The sequence below is a fragment of the Protopterus annectens genome, chromosome 2.part0 (genome assembly GCF_019279795.1).
Source record: "Protopterus annectens isolate FY-2018-M chromosome 2.part0, PAN1.0, whole genome shotgun sequence".
Taxonomy (NCBI): domain Eukaryota; kingdom Metazoa; phylum Chordata; order Ceratodontiformes; family Protopteridae; genus Protopterus; species Protopterus annectens.
In genome coordinates, this window is record NC_056728.1 from 1,538,724,633 (window position 1) to 1,538,745,956 (window position 21,324).

The 21,324-nt window shown below is 40.8% G+C and overlaps 1 protein-coding gene across 2 annotated transcripts in view; it reads right to left on the reverse strand.

Moving 5' to 3' along the window:
- The window catches only part of CCHR2.PART0H4orf33 (chromosome chr2.part0 C4orf33 homolog), a 313,948-nt gene that overhangs the window by 66,434 nt on the left and 226,190 nt on the right, over positions 1-21,324 (reverse strand). For both annotated transcript variants that reach the window (XM_044061669.1, XM_044061670.1), the window contains exon 5: positions 6,978-7,177. In XM_044061669.1, coding sequence (XP_043917604.1) covers positions 6,978-7,177 — 200 coding nt within the window. The remainder of the gene's footprint in view (positions 1-6,977; positions 7,178-21,324) is intronic.

The window sequence follows — 21,324 nt, forward strand, 5'->3', positions numbered from 1 at the left end:
GCATGTATACATCTCAGCTGTCCAGAGTTTTGCAGAATATGTATGGAAAGAACTATTTCCCCTTTGTTGGGGGGGAGGGGTGATGACAGAGTCAAGTTAGGACATTTTCTGAATTTTTGACATGCCGAGCCCAAAAGGTTCGCCATCACTGCTCCAGGTGGTGCCCAAGGGGGAAGAGTCACATGGACAAACTACACTAGGCATCAACTGTGGTGAAAGTATCCTCTAGAGAGGAGACCACAGACTGCACACCATGTCAGGGCAAGCCACTAATGAAGCATATAAAAATTGGGGGTCTATATTATTTCCTCGAAAGTTTTAACCAGCAAACGCTATCTAGAGCAAAAATGCCGTGCAGCAAACTGTTAATAGTGAGATCGCAATACAGTGAAGATCGGAAAATTTGCCTTTTCTTCACTGTTGTGTGATCTTGGAGTTGGTATATATAATTAGCAGGGGGGGGGGTACAGCACCCCATGATAGTGAATTAGCTGAACAGCATTTTCACTGTAGATAGCATTCGCTGTTTAAAACTTTCGAGGAAATAATATAAACCCAAAAATTGGCTCTAAGCAACTTGGTAATGACTAACATCACCAAAAGGAGCATGGGTATTTGCTAGTGATAAATGGCTTAAGGTGCAAGCCTACTCCAATCTATGGCAGAGACTCATGCTAATAGTGGCAGGAGTCTATAAGTCCATACTGACCAGTGTGTGCTCAACAAAAAGCAGAGCAGCCCTAGGGCAGTAAGTTACTGGCTGTTCAGTGGCAAATTGCCCAGACTAGGTTTCTTGGGATAGGTCTGTCGTGTAAAAGCTGGGTATAAAACCACTCAATCTGACAAAAAGAAACAAAGGATTAGTATAGGAAAAGTGAAGAAACAACATGACGGTAAGGAGAAGGCTGGAAATTCTGTGTATCCAGAAGAAAAGGTGGAAGAGCAGGGCTGCAAAGGTTCTTGACCTGGGATTCAGAGTCTACTACTAAGGGGGAAGACAGACTAGATAAGGTGTAGGAATTGTGGTGAGAAAGAATGTTCTGGAGACATTGAGAGATGTCATCAGAATCAGTGACAAACTCATGGCAATAGGGATTCAGTGAAAAGACAGATCAGTCTTCATGATCTCAGCTTATACTCCACAGCAGGGCTGTGACTGCAAACAAGAACAGATGGCATTCAAGTAGAATTAGTGCAGGGTATGTATAAGCTCAATGACACAAGAACGAACAGTGTTTACAGTTGGTATGCATCAGGGCTCAACTATGAACCAACTCCTATTCATACTGGTGACTGACTGCATCAGCTAACAGGTTGAAGGGGACAGATCAAAGCTGCTTTATGCAGCTGATGTTGCACTACAAGCAGACTCTGAAGAGGAGCTTCAGGAATTATGGGATTATAATGCCAAAAAGGCACATGGGATGAAACTGAGTACAGGTAAGACAGTGTTCATTGCAGAAAATGGGCAAATCAGAGGAAAATGAAAATTAAGATATAAGGGAGAATGGTGGTGCAAGTCAACAACTCCAAGTATCTGGAAGGTATAGCTGAGGAAGTCAAAGCTAGAATCAGAGATATTGCAGCCAAAAAATGGCACCAAGTGTCATAGATAGTACATGAAAAAAGACTGTGACAGAAGCTGAAAAGTAAAGTGCAAAAACAGTGCTGTGAACAGAAGTGTGGGCACTGGAGGCAAAGCAGCTGGCAGATGAAGTGCCCGAGACAGGTAATAGGATGCACACTGTGAGACAAAGAAAGAAGGACATCACAGTGGAAGCCAAAGCAATTGTAGAGAAGCTCAAGAAGAGCAAATTATGATGGACTGGTCACTTGTACAGGACAGCAGAAGGCAATTTGGTACAGCAGATTTAAGACAGACAGGAGGAAGGGAAGAAAAGACAAGGATCTCCAGCCACGAGATGGACAGACTACATGAAAAAAAAAAACAGTGACAGGTGGGTTATGACTGATGATGAAGGCAGGACAGTGGCTCTGAACTGAGAGAGAGACAGGTGTGACTGCTGATGTGACACTCCACTGCCATTTAAAATGGGAAAACAAAGTTGATGATGACAGTGATGAATATGATAATTTAAACTGTGTATATCTTTAGCAATATTCAAGTTTAGGAGGGCAATTACTGTTACATTAACATACTGAAATAACTGCTATAATAAAGAGGATTATGATCGGGTCTGATCATAACCAGCTTATTATAAGTTCAATCATGGATGCCAAGAAATTTACCTCGAGTGTGAAGCACTGAAGGCCAGCACCATTTGCTGTTAGTCCCTAGTGAGACCCAATCTTTACAATGCTTAGGTGCCTTAGCAACAAGCTTTTATTAAGCACCCCAAGTTCTAGTAAAACTGGGTGATGTACTACAGACCTTTCAAGTTAAACTTATTTTCCTGATTTTGAAGCATAATCACAGCACTCCACACACTACAAAAAATGTGCATGTTTAAAAAGTCTGAGTTAAACTTCAATGAAAAAAATAAGAACTCATGAAATGTTACCCTTGAACTGCTGCTCTAACAATCTTTTCTGTTGATGAAGGGGGGGTCACTGTGGTACTGCCATAACAAGACACTGGTGATTGCCTAGCATATTTTAAGTTCTGTACCCCAGTGAAACACTTAGCAAAAACAGGATATAGGAAAGTAGAACTGGCCAGGTGGAGGTGAAAATGGCTATCCCTAGGATCACTGGCTGCAAGTACTCTGTGGCAGCTCTCATTCAAACGTATGAGACCCAAACCGTGAATTCTGATGGCCCAAAAACAAAGAGTAATTTAAATAAAGCAAGTAACAGTGAATTCTGAAATTCACTGTTGTACTATTAAAGTCTTTCTGCATGGGGGTATACTCCTAAGTATCGCAACCTCAGATTTAATATCTATCCCCCCCACAAACACACACACACATATGCCCCTCTACTTCTATCACCCTTACAATCAGAGTTCCGGTCTTTAGAATTTTAACAGGCAGTTGTCTAAGATGACTGAGTCGGTGGTTATTCCGCCTCTGAAAATTTTAAGCCATATTCACGGAGAATAATTTGCACTGAAGTTCTTGACAGGTTCCTGCAGAGTTCACATACAGTCTGATTCACAAACTCAGACGTTAATCAGTGAAATTACTAAGTGAACAATGATTGACCAGAGGTCAAAGGGACAAAATTAATTTAATCTTTATTTTTCAGCTATAGCTGTCAGTCTGTGAGGCAGCAGCTAATGAGACATCATAGCTGGCTTTAGGCACCAGCGAACCCTTCAGTTGCTGGGGGCCCTCTGGTCCTGAAGACCCCTCCCCCAAGCACAGCAACAAGTTATCTTATTTTGATATTTTGTAACATGGTTGTCAAACCAACAAAAGCTAGTACAACAGTCTTGTGTACTTAATAAACCAGGTGGGTAGTAATAACTCTTATTTAGAGCTCCTTTAAAATTGAAAGATATCTCTGGTTATAGTGGTCTTTTGTCAAGTAACAGGCTTCACAATTTCCTTAAATGTTTTACCACTGCAGTGCCCTTGCTATTGTTAAATCTTGCCGGTAGGCATTCCCTCCACTAAAACTATCATAGCCAGCTTTAGGCACCTGCAATACCCTTGACTGCAAGGGCCTCCCACAAGCATCCTTGACTGTTTGGAGGCCCCACAAAACCTGTTGCTGGTCAGGGAAATGAGGACAAAAAAGATTACTCATTTTCCAGTTACGCACTTTATAAAAACAAGGTTTTGATATGACCCTGTTAGGATAAATTCTAGTAATCAGTGACTGAACATGAGCGAGGTAAGCACTTATGGTCAACAGCCCAGAGTGTCCGATCTCAGCGCTCATCTTGGGTTTTGAGTGCTGATTCTTACATCTTCAGGGAAGATTTTCAATTTCAGGGAGTTTTACAATTCCTGGCAGAACACCAGATACTATAACCATCAACTGTTTTGCTCAAGGAATCGTGGCAAATCCAAAACTAATTGCAAAATAAAGGCTCAAAATCAGGAAAACTTTTTAAATATTGCTCTTATTCCATTAAAAGTTAATAGAATAGTGCATTTTGCATCTATGTGCATTTTTTGGACAATAAGAAGCATGAAACTCTGATGTATGGATTTATTGACTGACTGTAATCCTGAATGATTTACCAACAAAGCAATCTTTTTTTTACCAGTGACAGAGCAAAATTAAGAGGTAAATCGAGGACATTCTGTGAAATCAGAATGACAGGTATGCATTACTCCTTGATGAGGTAAATAAAAGTGACCTATTCCTGCTGTTGTTTGACAACAGTCTTTAATCTGGTGTGGCAGTACCAATGCTGCATAATGTATTGCTATTTGCTAAAATCAGTGCAAAACTACTACTGCGTGTGTGTGTGTGTGTGTGTGTGTGTGTGTGTGTGTGTATACAAGGTGGCTATAGTTTTTCTCTTTCTAGCACAAACATAACAGCACTACCATTATGCTTGTGTGTTGGGAGATGAGGTTGCAGTGTATTCAAGAGTAACAAGCTGGCCGTATTTTCTTTCAATTACCATCACACATATAGACCTTACACATGATAGGTGGCTATATTTGGTGGTTTGGGAGGAGGAAGATGTGTTTGAAAACCAGTGAATAGCAATGTCATTTCACAGTGTTTTGCTCTGGTTGAGTTCTTTGCTATGTTTTTTGTGTGTACAGCCAAGGGTATTGGAAGTGCAAAAAGCTGGCTATGATGTTAGTTTTAGTGTAAGGAATGCCAACTGCATGTCCACACTGTTGGGTGTGCATCTATCCATGTGCTCTGGTTAACCATAGCACCTCAGAAACATACAGTCCATAAACTAGAAGTCCTCCACTTTACCTGAAGGTGAACATGCGAGTGCAAGCATGTGTGTGTGTGTGTGTGTGTGTGTGTGTGTGTGTGTGTGTGTGTGTGTTTAAAAATATCACAGAATGTACAAATGGATTTTGACCTGGATATAGTGGTGGCCTCTGCCCTAGGCTGCACCCATTCTAAAACCAGCCCTGCTCAAAGGTTTCTGTGCAAGGTTGCTTTAGGTTGTGTGGGGAAACCAGTGATGATGAGGTTATTGCTTCTTTACTTTTCATCACAATCGGACCTTATAGGTATGTATAGGAGGTCATTATAGCTTCTGTTTGAGATGGGGACAGTGCAGTCATAGTTTCTTTTACTTTTATCACAGACCTCAGAGGTGTACAAAGAAGGATGATATAACTTGTACAGGGGCAGTGTACCGTTTAGTAGCAACAAAGTAGAATACATTACTGTAATCGTTACCTTCATTAACCTTTCCTACAATCACACATCAGGCATGCATACAAATGGCTGCCTTTGGGGAGGAAAGGGTGATGGGTGAGGAGGTATGCTGTGTATATGTACGACAGCAGTTATTTGAAATACATGACCGTGGCCATTTGAACCTTTGCTTTCATCCCACTATAACACCAAAGGAATGCACAGGCAGTATTTTTTTTTTTTGGGGGGGGGGTAGGCAGGTAGTATTCCAAGATAGGATTTGAATACCCACACAACAACTGTCTTGTTAATTTATTAAGGCTGTTTATCAACTATGAATATTAAGCCTAGAACACAACTCCTGTCTTTCTACTTATGATTTTTTTCAAGCTACCATTGGATTAAAAGGTTGGGAAAATGCTCTAAAATGCATTCCAGAGCATCTATAACCTTATGGCTTCTGAGGGCCCTGGCTAACTGTGATATTTCCTAAACAGTTACTACTGTGCTGTCTTGGTCAGGAAAGGTGTGTTAAAAGGATGCAAGGAAAGCTAGAACTGAACCGCAACAATGAATTTCTTTCTTTAATCATAATTTCTGTTCAAGCCATCACTGGATGAAAAGGTTGTGTAAAAAACTTTAAAATCTACTTCAGAGTATATAGAAAGTCAAGGCTTATTGAAAAAGCTGAACAGTAAAGCAAAATGCGAGAAAAAAGGAATGTGCACAGTGTGGGGAAATCAGGGGGGCACTGGAGGCTGTGTATGTGTGTGTGTGTGTGGGGGGGGGGGGTGAAATCCTAGACAGTGCCTAGGACATCATTTCACCTAAGTCTAGCCCTGTACATAGAGTTGTTGCAATGCATCATTGTTGCAACTAAATGCCAGAAACTATGAATGTCCTTCTGTGAGATGGGACAACATATTGGGTTATAGAGGCTGTCATCATGTCAGAGCATTATAACTACAGTTCAGTCAGTGATACTACTCCTAAAACTCTACAGCATGCATTAAAACACTGATTAGGAGGAGTGGCAGTGGCAGGGTGATACTTAAGACTGGAAATACCCAGAAGGCCCCATCTTGACATTTGTTGGGGGTCCCCCAAAATGCTAAAACCGGCCCTGTGCGACATGCAAAATTAGTTTGAATCTGCTATGGCAATTTACTTTATCTGTAGTACATTAGACATTTTACTTATTTTTAAAGCAGCTCTGTGATACTCTTTTCAAATATATTAGTAACATTTTAAAGAAAATCTGTCTACTCTACCCTTACCAAAGATAAGACTACACTTTCTGGTCTTAAATAAGCCAGACAGAAAACAGTTGTTGAATACAAAAAAAAAAAAAAAATCTGGCAAGATCTGAATACAATGGTCACACTAATCAGCTCCCAAATTAACTGGTGTTATACGTCCTATACCTTCCTATATCTGCTCTATTACTGAAGACTAAGTTTACTTGTTTAAAAGCATTCTTATGCTTAACATTTGTATTCCAAAGCTATGCAGCACTGAATTCACTGTGTTGTCCTGATACAAAACTGTAGCTTTTCTTTCAAAAAAAATATATATTTTTAAGCATGTTTTCATTTGCATTACTTTTGGGAATAAGATAAAGCACTAGCAGGCACTTTATTTTATGACCTGCAATGGTGAAGAAAACATTGGCACATGACACTATTGCCATGACATCTTCGTGTTCTCAGTTGTTAACATTTTCAACTTACAAGTCCGGTTTTTGCTGTACTTCTGCTTCATCCTTAGGTAGAGGAAACAAGGCTTCGTAAGTTCTTTTCTCTTCCGAGCCGTGGATAGCATATGCATTGAATTTGTTGATGCCTGGAGGGAACATATTCCAAGGAAGAAAAGCCTCACCACTCCACTTGTCCCCTTTTATAGAAGCTTCATATTTCACATTCAGCCCTTGCTTGAGTAAAGAATAAAACAAAATCAGTTTAGATTTTGGCTTTAAACACCTTTTTAAAGAATATCAATGCAACGTGGGAAATGTCTCCTTTTATAGAAGCTTCATATTTCACATTCAGCCCATGCTTGAATAAAGAATAAAACAAAATCAGTTTAGATTTTGGCTTTAAACACCTTTTTTAAAAAATATCAATGCAACGTGGGAAATTACAGCTACTTCACATTCAGAAACTCTACTGAAAATATAACATTGTTGCATTACCATCATGTGAATTAACAGTAAAAATATACTCAGGAAAATTCCAGATTATCTCGAGAGTGCACCCCTGCTTTCTCTACATCTGCAATCAAGGTGGTCTTCACCATGCACTGGCTCTGCAGGGACAGATGCCTACTGCTGCATTACAGAATATTCGAGAGCCGGTTTTGTACCTAGCTACAGCACCAACCTGAGCAAGGCAGTACCTGGCCTAAAAAAGGCAGACAGCTGAGGAGTACAATGGGAGAGAGACTCTCTTTTTCTGTCTGGGAGGAACAAATTTTGGTAGAATGAAGGCAAGGTTAAGTGGGCAAAAAGTCACTTCAAGAAGAGGTATATTAGTCCAGTAGAAAAAAAATAATTCAAGGGAGTGAGGGGCAGGGTATGAGAAAGTACTGTTGTGCAAGTTGTATTTTTCCATAACAGCAGATGTTCAAATTCCTGACTGCTGCAGTACCCCTTAGGCTATATGGGTTGTTTCCCATCTAGGGAACATCTACCAGCCAGCTGCAAAATTCTCTGGCTATCCCCACCTACTTCATTCTGACCGCTGATTAGCTAATCCCAAGAAGGGAAATCAGCATTCAAAGTGAAGCTTTATTACCCATACAATGATAGAAGGCCTAACAATTTGAAATAACCATCCAATAATAACAATAAAACATATAAGGTAGAAACAAACACAACTATTTATATCCCATCTATGACTACATAGAATAGTAAGGGGAAGGAGCATGAGTGTGGTGACTGCTGCATTGAGGAACTTCAACATCTACCATTATGGACAAGTGCAACTTGCGCAACTGCCCTATTTTCATCATACCCACAACTGCAGTAAGTCTTACGCTATATGCATTGAATACCAAAACCTATCCATCCTGGGAGGAGGAAGGATATGGATCCAAGAGCCCCCTGAGAATAGTTCTAGTTAACTTTAACCTGGATTTAGAAATGGAGTCCAGTCTGTAATGCTTTGTAAAAGTTTGCACTGAAGAGAATGTAGCCACCTACAGAATGTTTCTGGAGTCCACACCTTACCAGTATGGCATTGAAGAAGACAAGACTCTCTTGGAATGTACCTCGATAATGTCTGGAAGGAAATTACTATGGTGGGAATAACAAAAAATAACAGTTGATGACAACTACCTCAAAATGGTCCGTTAAAACACAGGGTGTCCTTTTTTTGCCCCTTGATAAAAAAATAAATAGCTGATCAGGCTTTTCTAAAGGTCCTAGTTCTATCAAGGTAATAACTGAGCTGCCTAGGCATGACCAGAACATGCAGAATCTATTCTCTCTGTATTTTAGGTTCTGGGTATAAAACTGGGAGACTGATGGCTTGATTCGCAGCAAACTCAAACTATGGGCATGAATGAGGGTTTTTTTCCTTAAAGAGACCCTGTCTTTGCGGAAAATCAGACAGGGTTCACCCACCGTGAGAGACTGCAACTCAGACACTCTTTTTGCAGATGTTACAGCAGTGAGTATAGTTTTCCATGACATACAGCTTTTTGGCAGGTTCAGAAGGTGCCATAGTTACTTTCTCCAGTACAAAGTTAAGATCCCAAGAAGGAGCAACCTGTTTATGAGGAGGTCTGATGTGTAAAACTCCTTTCAGAAACTATTTCACAACAAGCACAGAAGAAAGAGGAGGATCCATATGCAGATATGCTGAAATGGCCACAAGAGGAACCTTTATAGAGGAATAAGCAAGGCTAGGGGAAAGCAACTCACACAAACATTCGAGCACCGGCGGTACAAATTCCCTGATTGGCCCCCTGGTTCTTGGTTAGGAAACCACTAAAAATCACTTCAAGTTATGAACACAGGATTTTCTAGTGGCAGGCGTTCTTGCCTGCTTTAGTACCTGCTGCACATCCTTGTGAATTAAGCACCTAAAAGGTATTAGAATTGAATCATCTAGGCAGTTAGTTGAATTTGACAGATAATGGGGTGTATTAAACTCATCTTGTCTTGTGTGAGTGGATTCTGTCTGTGAGAAAGCTTCTGGTAATTACCCTTGGCCAATTCCATAAGAAAGAACAAATGTTGTCTTGGCCAAAAGGATAGGGGGTCATGGTTACTTTTGCAGTATCCTTTTAAATCTTCAGAATTACCCTGAATATAGATGGAAAGGGTGGAAATGCATAAAGGAGCATTCATTTCGAAGGAATGAAAATACATCTAACCTCCAGGCATGCTTGCAAGAAGCCCAAGGAAAAAAATGTACTTAGTTGTATGTTCTGAAAGAGGTAAACAGATCGATTTGGAGTGTTCCCCACAGTTGGAAGAGCCCTTTATTCAATTTCCATTCAGGGGTGTCTTTCCTGGTTCTGCTCTGCTTGTCTGCCAACATGTTTGTTCTGATGAAATGTAAGATGGTCAGAGGTGTAAGGAATGCTGAAGAGCTAACTCCCAAACTACCAATGCCAACCTGCATAGGGGGTACAAACTTGTACCTCTCTTCTTGTTGATATATCACATTACTATGGTGTTGTCTGCAATCACTTGCAGAGGTTCTGGATACCAAAAGTGATGGAAAGACTTCAAGGCATGAATCACAGCCCACACCTCTTAAGCTGTTGTCCTTTGGTCTGTCTGAAGCATTCCACAAGCCTTGCAATTTTAACCTTCTGATAACTGCTCCCCAAACAAAATCTGATGCATCTGTGGTGACAGACTGGTTTGGGGTCTGAGAAGAGAAGGGGAGACCTGGGTTCACGTTGATCTCCACCAATGCAGTTCTCTTTCCATAGCCCCAAACCGGAAATTGATACTCAAAATGCTGGGATCACGTTTCTAGAAACCAATGTATCTTTTTCATGTGTAATCCAGAAAGACATGTTATGAGAATCGTAGAAGTTATGAACCCTAAGATCCTCAGAAATTGTCTTTAAGAAGTATGAGACTGATTGGAAAAGTTTAGAAAAAATGTCAGATAAAGAAGCATCTTGTCTTCTGTTAAAAAGGTCTTTTGAAAAGAAGACTCTACAAGGCATCCCAGGACAGAAGCATTGCTAGGCTGGGGCAGGAGAGGCTACTGCCCCAGCAGCAAAGTGATGGGGGGGGTGCAATCAGACGATCCAGATCTCTAATGCAATACAGGTTTTCAAAAGCCCATACTGCATTTGTGGTCAAACCTGAGCACAGTAGCACTGAGTGTGTGGTCTAACTCTAGCCACTGCAGTTCGCTATAGTTTAAAAATATATATATTTTTTAAACTAAAACATGAGAGTTGCAGTGCTCCATGTATGTAGTGTATAATCTGTAGCAATTGTTTGCTACATTTGTATCAAATAGTTTTCTACAGTTTAAAAGAAGATTTTTTTAAAAAAATATGTTAAAAGAGGGTTGTGGGCAGGGCACAAAAAACAGGACCTGAATGGCTGAGGAGGGTGGGGGCTGGGGTGTCATTTATCTGGCCACCTCTGTTTGGTGGAACATCTGTTGTTTTTTTTTTTTTTGGCTTTCAATGGAAGAGCTTTGGGAGACATGTAGATCTAACTGTAACAAACCAATTGCATATAGTGTAGAGATCAGCTTATTACAGTCAAGTGTTTTTTTTTTTTTACTCTTCTGAATGGGTGTTGCACTGGCCCAGGGTTCAGGCAACCAGCTTTACTTCTGTCCCAGAAACAAAATCCTGTAATTCGGAATCAAGGAGGATTTTGCAGTATTTATCTGGAAGCTCAGATTGGTCAAAAGAGACATAACCCATGTTAAATGATTCTTGACATCTGAATAAAAACTCAAAAGATAAGCAAATCATCTAAATAAGAAAATATGTGAATACCGTTCAGTCTGCAATAAGCTAAGACTGGGGAAAGACATTTTGTGAATATCTTTGGTGCTGTAGATAAACCAAAGTATAATGCAGAGAACTGATAATGTGACCCAGAAACAGAGAACCTTAGAAACTTCCTGAAGCCTACACTTATGGGACTTTGGTAGTAAGCATCTTTTAGGACTAAAGTTACCAAGTAACTCATGAGGAATGAGAAGTAACAGGTGCTCTAAGGTCAACCTTTTTAACTTTGGAACTTTCATGTACACATTTAGAAATGAAAAAAATCTAGTACTGGTCTCCAGGAGGTCTCTTTCTTTGATACCAAAAACATTCTGGAATAGAAGCCTTTGCTCCTTTGAAATTAAAGGCACTGGTTTTAGAATCCCTGGGTGAAAAAAAAAGACTGAAGAACTTTAGGAAAAATTCTCTCTCTCTCTTTTTTCTTCTTTTTTTTTGGCATTTTGCTTGAAGAGGATTTGTACTGGTGTGTATGAAATATCTTAAAACCTCCCTCAACAAATTTCCCTCTCATATTGTTTGAAAACATAGGTAGCAGAAAAAGCCAAACAATACATCCTTGTCTAAACCGGAATCCAAGATTTCAGACTTTATCTCATCAGCAAACTTACGGTTACATACAAAAGCATATCTTCTCAACAACACTGCAGCAGGTAACCATTTGTAAGGTCGGGACCTGCTAAAGTGAGTCAAGTGAGTCCCAAAAAGCAGAGACTGAATGGCTGAAAGATCAGACTTACAAATACTGTCAAAGATTCCATTTGTCGTAATATTCCCTTTCTTCTGAGGTATGGCAATCTCAGAGTTGTTATACATGTTTGGGGAGTGGGGGTGTAGGGGGTTCAAAGAAGAGCAATTTTCGAAATTCACTCTTCCCCTATGCTTTTGATTTTTTTTTTTTCGTCACGTCACTTGGCATTTTGAGTGCTGACATTTCTATAGGGAGCCTGTAGCAGTAGCAGTAATAGTGGCCCTAGACACAGTATCTGCACAGTCACACATACTCTTCAGAGCATGTTTGGATACCTGAGAAAAGGTAGAAACAGTCTGAAGAGAGCTTTTTACTGTAGGAACAATGGGATGGGAAAGGAATATGATCTATCCATTTGTAACATATCATTAGAACTCCTCAGCTCAAGGGGAGCATCTATTTGTTCCCATAAAACAGCCTCATTCATACTGGCAATGGTCTAATTAAAGATAAATCCCTTCACAGGAGGATAAGAGTTAAGTTTTCCTCACAATCTGGGAGTTGAACTTGTCAATCTACAGCAGAAACCCTATATCTGTTAAAATCAGAATCACTACACCCAGTTTCATCAAGCATAATTTTATAGGGAATGCCCAGACTCAGAAAATTAATGTCAGTCATCACCTTTTGAGAATTAATTAACAACGCCAGACATCAGAATTCTATATTTCTTCTTATAAATCACCGAGATTACAGTGAGGCAGTAATATCAGAGTATCACTGTTCTACTTGTTTAGAAAATAAACTACTCATATTTTTGCCTCATATTTATGCCCCTCTTTAGAAGTTCATACGTGTGTACTAGGCTAATGGCCCTGGAGCTTTTACAAACCTAGCCCATAGGATTACCCTGGCATTGTGCCACCCTACCTTAGTTCCCAGTGCCTCTGTTGAGTAAAGCCACTGGAGTGATCCCTGGGGTGAATTTTCTATTTCCCATCCACTCATCAAGAGTTCTCTTGAAGAGGGCCAGTGAGGTGCTCTGCTTGACATGTATGGGAAGTCTATTCCATAGCATGGGCAGTCTCTGGGTTATGAACCTGTCCCTCCAGCATGTTCTGTTGCTTGTGGTAATGAGGATGGGGTGTGTGGTATGGAGGGATTGGGATTTCTTCAGATTTAGCACTTCTAACAGAGTTGGGTCAGACACGGCTTTGTAAGTCAAGCAGAGATCACCTCTAAGTAGGCAATATCAGACAGAGAATAGTTGGAGTTTTTTTAGTCTGTCTGTATAGGACAAATGTTTAAGGCTTAGGATCCTATTTGTGAGGTACTTTTGCGGCCTCTCCAGTTGTTGCAGGTGTTTAGTGAGGTACATGCCAATTGGGGCATTGTACTCGATGACTGGCCTAATGAGGGAAGAGTAGAGAGACAATGACCTCTTTCTTCCTGGATGCAAAACCCTTACTAATGAGATATGCCACATAGAAGGACTTTCTGACCACAGTGGAAGTGTGGTGGTCAAAAGAGAGGTTGCTGTCAACCTGTGTTCCCAGATCTCTTATAACGCCTTCTGTGTTCAGTGGACTGCCATCGATGTGGTAATTCATGGGAACTGGGTTTTTCCCAAAGGGGATGATGACACACTTTTCAGCAGTGAGCTTAAGGCCATGGTTATGACACCAGTCGTTGGTCTCAGTGAGGCCTTTCTGTAGGATGTCAGCATTACTTGGGGAGTTAATAATAGCTCCCATGTTGCAATCGTCTGCGAACTTTGTCAGCCAGAGTCTCTTCATGTTGGCCTGGACTTCAGAGAAGTAGATACCAAACAGGAGAGGACCCAGGACTGAACCCTGTGGGACTCCACTCGTGACTGATCGGCAGTCTGACTAGGAGTCAGCTACTTTCACACTGTGGATTCTATCTGTGAGCCAGTTTGCAACCCACCTAGTGATATAGGGGTTGATGCCTAGCTTAGTGAGTTCTACTATGATTCCTGAGTGGGGAATTTATCTATTTGTTAACTAGGTAAATCCATTTTTCAGGGGCAACCCAGGAACACTGCCTGGTTAAGTAACTTGCTCAGAGTTGAACAGCAGACAAATAGAGGTGGAAAGAATCAAACTTTGTACCCTTTACTACAGGAAACTGCTTAGTAAGAGCTTCGGGCTTTATTCCTCTGCACTAATTTCTGAACTATCATTAACTTCTGACTTGCATCAAATCAGCAAGATTATGCATGAGAGACATTTAGATAGCTTACTATTTTGGATATCTCCCAAGTGTACCTTGTTATAAGTCAACAAAAAAGTGAAAATGTATGCAGTATCTCTACATAATTTTTGCTTTTTAGACTCATATCAAATAGAATCAAAACCACCAAAGGCATGTAGGTTCACAGGCTCATAGGTGTTTACTAGGCTAACAAACACAAGGGCCTTTTTAAGCCTAGCCATGCATCCCAAATCTCTGACAAGTTCTGGTACACTTGACAAGTGTAAGCAGGGGCTTGGGAGATGAAACACTTACAGGCAGGGGCCTGCAAGATAAAACATTTACAGGTTGCCTGTGTCCATCAAAAACATAGGTGCCAAGCCAGGAATTAATTTCCTGTTCCCCATCCAATTGTCCAAGTTACACCTGAATTAGGTTAGGAAGGAACTCTGTTTCACGTGGATTGGGAACCTGTTCCAGAGATGGGGTAGTCTCTGGGATACATACCTATATCTCCAGCAGGTCCTATTTATTATCAAAGGCAAGGTTTAAGTCTTTAGAATAGGTAATTCTGGTGCTTTTGTTTTGTGGATATGCAGGAGGTCCATCAGAGTGGGGGTCTGACAATGCCCTGTATGCCAGGCAAAGATCTCACCTCAACTGCCTGTAGGAGACAGAATACAGGGACAGGCCCTTAAAGCAGTCTGCATAAGACATTTTACCTATGCCCTGTATTCCTTCAGTGAGGAACATCTGTGGACATTCCATTTGTTAAATATGCGTGGTTAGGTACATACCAAAAGGGGCACTATATTCAGTGATAGGTCTGACGAATGCCAAATACAATGGAACAATGACTTCCTTGGACCTAGATGCCATACCTTTGTTTATAAGTTGTGCAACATACAATGATTTCCTCACCACTGTAGACATGTGATGGTCAAAGGCTAGATTACTGTTTGTGTGTCCCTATGTCCCTGACTACTGGGTCAACTCTAAGGCACATGCCGTCAATATGACAGTTACCAGGGGTGCATGATTTCCTGAAGGATAGTATTATGCATTTCTTGGCATTTAATTTAAGTCCATGGCTCTGATACCAGTTTGCCAGTGTCAGCCCTTCCTGAAGAACAGTTGTGTCGGTGTGGGATTCAATAACAGATCCTAATTTGCAATAATCTGCTAATTTAGTCAGCCAGAGACCAGTGACATTGGCCTTGACTTCAGAGAAGTAACTGCAAAAAGAATTGGTCCAAGGACTGATCCCTGAGGGACACCACTTGTGACTGGCCTCTTTGTAGAGGTGGACTCCCTAATTCTGACTTCCTGGGTCCTGTCTGTGAGCCAGATGGCTATCCGCCAGTTGACATACGGGTTGTACCCAACTCTTGAGTTTGTCAACAATACTATGTCAAATGCTTTGGCCAGGTCAACATAGGCAGTGTGAACCATTCTACCCTCATCCATTGCATCGGTGACCTTCTCAAAGAAGTCCACCAGGTTGAGTAGGCATGACCTGCCCTTGATGAAACCAAACTGGGTTGGGCCCAGTGTCTGGAGGTTTATTATATCATTACTGATCATTTCCATGATAACTCTTACAATGGCTTTGCGTATAAGACTAGTGAGACTTATGGGTCTGTAGTTTTCAGGGTCTGTAGATGGTCCATCTTTGTTGAGAGGGATGACTGTTGCTGTTCTTCATTCATGAGGCACAAAGCCTGTTTGGAGACTACAGTTAAATAGCAATTCCAGAGGCCCTGATAGGTCATGTTTCATGCTATTTAGAAGGCATCCTGAGATACAGTCTCAGCCCATTGATGCAGTGTTTTTGGCCTTAGAGAGAGCATTAAGGACCTGTTCCATAGTGATAGCAGGTGGAGTTATATTTGATGGTATTTTCTGAGGGAAGGTTGAGGGGAAGAGAGGGTAAAAGCCTTAAAATTTAGGGCAGTTTTAAAATATTACTTGTGAGCTGGAATTCAGAAACACCCCTACCACAAGACCAAATGCTGTAGCCAATAGTGAGAGAGAACTTTAGCAGCAATGAAGAAAGACTTCATTATCAGCTAATTTGCATGTGTCTGAATAGTGTGGTATTACCACTAGTGCTGGTCAGAACTCCACTGGTGGCTGAAGCATCACACTGGCCAGACACACCATTCTCATTAACACACACACACACACACACATACATACATATATATATATATATATACATATATATATATATATATATATACACACACACACACACACACACACACACACACACACACACACACACACACACACACACACACCTCTCAGCTGTCCCCAAGTTTATAGAACATCCCTGATACTGAGTTCATCCAGCATCTTATGAGTGCTATCGTTAATAAAACTGGTTTGGTTTTATTCCATTCATGTTGGTGAATTGCTTGAGACGCTTATCAATGGAATTATTCAGCAAGCTGTTTCATGGTATTACAACGGAATTATTGACAGTATACTTTAGTGGTGTTGGAGCACTATTTGTGATAACTTGTCCATTTTGTCTAGTAACAGACTGTTGACCAAGATTCTGGATCTTAGCCCTTCTTTTGTTTTCAAACACAGAGGAACATTAGGTCTTATATTAAGAAAAAGACATTCAAAAAGGACAGTATGGAGAGGCTTGGAACCTTTAAATGTGGGTCCCCTTTGTGTACATTTTGTGAGTTCCTATGCTGCAGAGATTTTTTTTTATCTGCCCCCATACAGGTAAGAAATATAACAGTAAGGTGGATGGGAACCTGTAACAATGAAAAGATTGTTTACAAAGCCCATTGTTCCAATTGTTATTTTTTTGCTAATGTAGGGAAGACTATTAAGTTTAAAAGTTGGATAGCCCAACACACATCTGAAATTAGAAACAGACTAAGCAAGAATCCTCTTGCAAATCACAGCATTGGATCACCAGATCACTCTTTTTTTCACTTTTCACATTTTGGACATGATCAGGATGGGTCCACTCAAGGAGAACAGTAATGCTATTCTTGAAAAGGAGGAGTCAGAATGGCAAATTTGCCTTAATGCCTACAACCAACCTGAATTCACTTCTGCTTGTTCAGTTCAATGTATTCTTCAGCATAGGAAACTAGGCTATAAATTATTTTATTAATGTTTTTGACATGACATCGTTTGCTCCTTTCTTGACTTTTCTTGAACATTTTTTATGTCTGTATTTTTGATCGTCTTTGCTTGTGTTCTGGTCTGAAATAACATAGATTTGCACAGTCATTTGCATTTTTTCCGCAGATTTCATTAATTGTTTGTATGGTCACTCAGTTTTAATAGTAATCTGATGAAGTCCTATGGATGAAAGGACTTCACTTTTTTGTTTGTTTTTAATACATTTCTGATTACAGTTTTTATTTTGATAGTAATTTTATCTGTGATGTTTCCTTGTTTCGTACCTTTTTCTAAGTTATTATAATGGGAGCTGTTTTCTTGATTTATATCCCTGCTGTCACACACACACACACACACACACACACATTTTATATATATATATATATATATATATATATATATATATATATATATATATATAGGTTCATAGGTAGGTACTAGGCTATCTGCCCGAGGGCATTTATAAGCCTAGCCAGAGTGTGTCGGCTTCGCCCATTGATTAATTAACTGAGCCTCTGTCAAGCAGAGCCAATGAAGTGATCCCAGGGGTGTACTTTCTGTTAACCATCCACTCGTCAAGGCTTCTCTTGAAAAGTGTTAGTGAGGGGCTCTGCCTAATGTAGTTAGGAATTTTGTTCCAAAGCATGGGGAGTCTGTGACAGGAATCTATCCCTCCAGCATGTTCTATTTATTGTTGTGGCGAGGTTTAGCTCACTAGAGCGCATGGCTCGCAGTGACTTGGATTTCTTCAGGTGGAGCATGTCCATCAATTCTGAGTTGGACATGGCTTTGTAAGTCAGGCAGAGATCACCTCTGAGTAAGCGATATGCCACTGAGTACAGCCGGAGTTTTCTGGGAAACATCCATGCCTGTGCAGTTACTGACACTTGATTTAAACATAAAGAGAACTCTTCCTCAAAACATAGGTTTTGAACTTTTCTTGTCTTCAGACATGGAGAAGTCCTGGTATTTGCAATGAAAATATTATCACCAGGCAGATCCCTAGCTACCCAGCAATGGAACTCACTGAACTACAGCTCATTTCAGATAGAACTAATTATCACTTATTGGCTTATTACAGAACACCTTCTTATCTTCTGATTACCACGTAGGATTCAACTCTATTTTGGGTATCTCTTTAGCTACCCTTCAATAAACTCAGACACCCAACCTACAGTGTATATATATATATATATATATATATATATATATCTAAATAATTTCTGTTTTCTTGACGCTAAACAGCCTTTAGTGAAGGGAGTTTTATGGCACCTTGTCCCTGTTTCAAGACAGACCAGGAGTTAATTACTAGTTATGCACTTCAGTTTATTTGTACATTGTTTTATTAGTACTCTGTTTCTTATTTTAGGTTTGACTGAAAAAAAAAAAAAAAGACGTGTTACATCAGGATAGCCTTCAGTTGTAGGACAGGCTCATTACTACATTAACTACAGCAAATGTATTCCAGTGACTAAGCCTGCTTGAGTTTGCTTCTTCACTACTTTCATAGAAGAGGAATTAACATCTGAAGTTTTGGACTGTTTATTAGTGTTGGTTGATATTGTAATGTTGAAGTATTTTTATTTTTCATGAACAAAGAAATTAAGTAAGTCTTCTACCTTAATGCTGGGGATAGCTAATCTCCTTGGATCTCTGATGTGGTTTTTATAATGCTCCACATTTGCAGACAAAAAGTTTGAGAGTTAAGACAAGCAGCTTATGGACGAAAGTAAATGACAGCCCGAAAGCTCCAATTTGACATTCATTATTGTGATTTTGATGTTGCTTCACCTTTTATGGCATAGATCTGTGGGCAGTGCTGTTAATGCACATTTTCACAGCAGGATACCTGTATTTATTTATTTATTTTAGTTTATTTTATTTTTGTTGAACTTTTATGGTAAAGGATTCAAGCTGATAAACTCAGTGCATATCAGAATCACTATTAGTGTGCCCATATAAAACAACAGCCAAAAATAATACTTTTTTCTAGGTTCATAGGTAGGTACTAGGCTATCTGCCTGAAGGCATTTATAAGCCTAGACGGAATGTGTTGGCTTTCGCCACCCCCTTAGATTAGCTCCCTGTGCCTCTGTCCAGCAGAGCCACTGAAGTGATCCCCGGGGTAAACTTTCTGTTTCCCATCCACTCGTCAAGGTTTCTCTTGAAGAGGGTTCATGAGGAGCTTTGCCTAATGTAGATTAGAATCTTCTTACAGAGCATGGGAAGTCTCTGGGACAGGAATCTATCCCTCCAGCACATCCTGTTTATTGTTGTGGTGAGGTTTAGATCCCTGCAGCGTGTGGCTCAAGGGGATATGGTTTTCTTTAGGTGGAGCATGTCCATCAATTCTGGGTTGAACATGGCCTTGTATGTCAGGCAGAGATCACCTCTGAGTAGGCGGCATGCAACTGAGTACAGCTAGAGTTACTTCAGTCGAGCTGCATAGGGCATCTGCTTGAGGCCAGTGATCCTCTTGGTGAGGTACTTCTGTGGTCTTTCCAGAGGTTGCAGGTGTCTTGTAAGGTACATCCCAAATGGGGCATTGTACTCTATGATGGGTCTGATGAGTGATGCATAGAGGGGCCCAATGACCTCTTTCAATCTGGATGCAAACTCTTTTGTGATTAGGTGGGCCACATAGAAGGATTTTCTAACCACTTTGGCAATGTGATTATCAAAGGAGAGGTTACTATCTACTTGGGTCCCCAGATCCCTTAATACATCTTCTGTATTTAGGGGGCTACCACCTATGTGGCAGTTTGTGGGTACTTAGTTTTTTCCAAAGGGGATGACTATGCACTTTTTGGCATTTAGCTTGAGGCCATGGTTTTGACACCAGGTATCTGTCACAGTGAAACCCTTTTGGAGGATGTCTGTGTCAGCCGGAGAATCAATTATAGCCCCTAGTTTGCAGTGGTCTGTGAATTTGGTCAGCCACAGTCCTGTGCTTGCCTGTACTTCTGAGAAGTATATGCCAAACAGGAGCGGTCCTAGGACTGAGCCCTGGGGAACACCACTTGTAACCGGTTTAGAGTCAGACCTAACTCCCTCAACTCTTACCATGTGGGTTCTGTCCATGAGCCAGTTGGCAACCCATATCGTGACGTAGGGGTTTATGTTCAGGCAGGTGAGCTTGTCTATAATACCTGAGTGGGGAATGGTGTTGAAGGCCTTTGTGAGGTCTAGGTAGGCTATGTGGACCATCTTTCCCCTCGTCTATAGCCTTGGTAACTGTCTCAAAGAAGTCCACCAGGTTTAGGAGGCATGATCTGCCCTTAACAAAGCCGAACTGGGTAGGGTCCAGTGTTTGGAGGTTCCCAATGTCTCTGTTAATGAGATCCATGATGATGCACTCCATAGCTTTGCAGACCAAGCTAGTCAGGCTTATAGGGCGATAGTTCCTGGGGTCCGTTGTCGCTCCACCTTTGTGGAATGGAATAACCATTGCTGTGTGCCACTCAGAGGGCACATAGCCTGTGGAGAGGCTGAGTTTAAACAGTGTGTTTAGGTGTGGGGTTAGTTCATCTTTGAGCTCATGTAGGACGCAGCCTGGGACACCGTCCGGTCCCATTGATGCTGTGTTTTTGGCTTTGGAGAGGGCCGTTTTAACCTGAGTGTCTGTGATTTCAGGGGCACTACATTCTTCTGGTATAATTATGGGCCCTTTTGAGGGTGAGGGGGGGTGAAGTTTGCACTGAACCTGTCTGCCTTGGCTAATATCGGTCGGTTCAGTGTATTTTGTGCCATTCTGCACTAACTCTGAGCAGATCTGAGAATTGCCACTTAGATTCATGACATAGCTAAACAATGCCTTGTGGTTACCTTTGAAGTCCATGGCAATTTTTCTTTCGAAGCTAGCCTTGGATGATTTTATGAGGGAATGCAGTTTCTTGCTGATACTGATCAGGGATGTCTTCCCTTCTTGGGATTTTACTCTTTTCTGTACTAGTTTCCTCCTTCTATTATACAGCTTGTTAATGGCAGGAGTCCGCCAGACTGGTTTCCTTTTCTTGGAGGAGTGA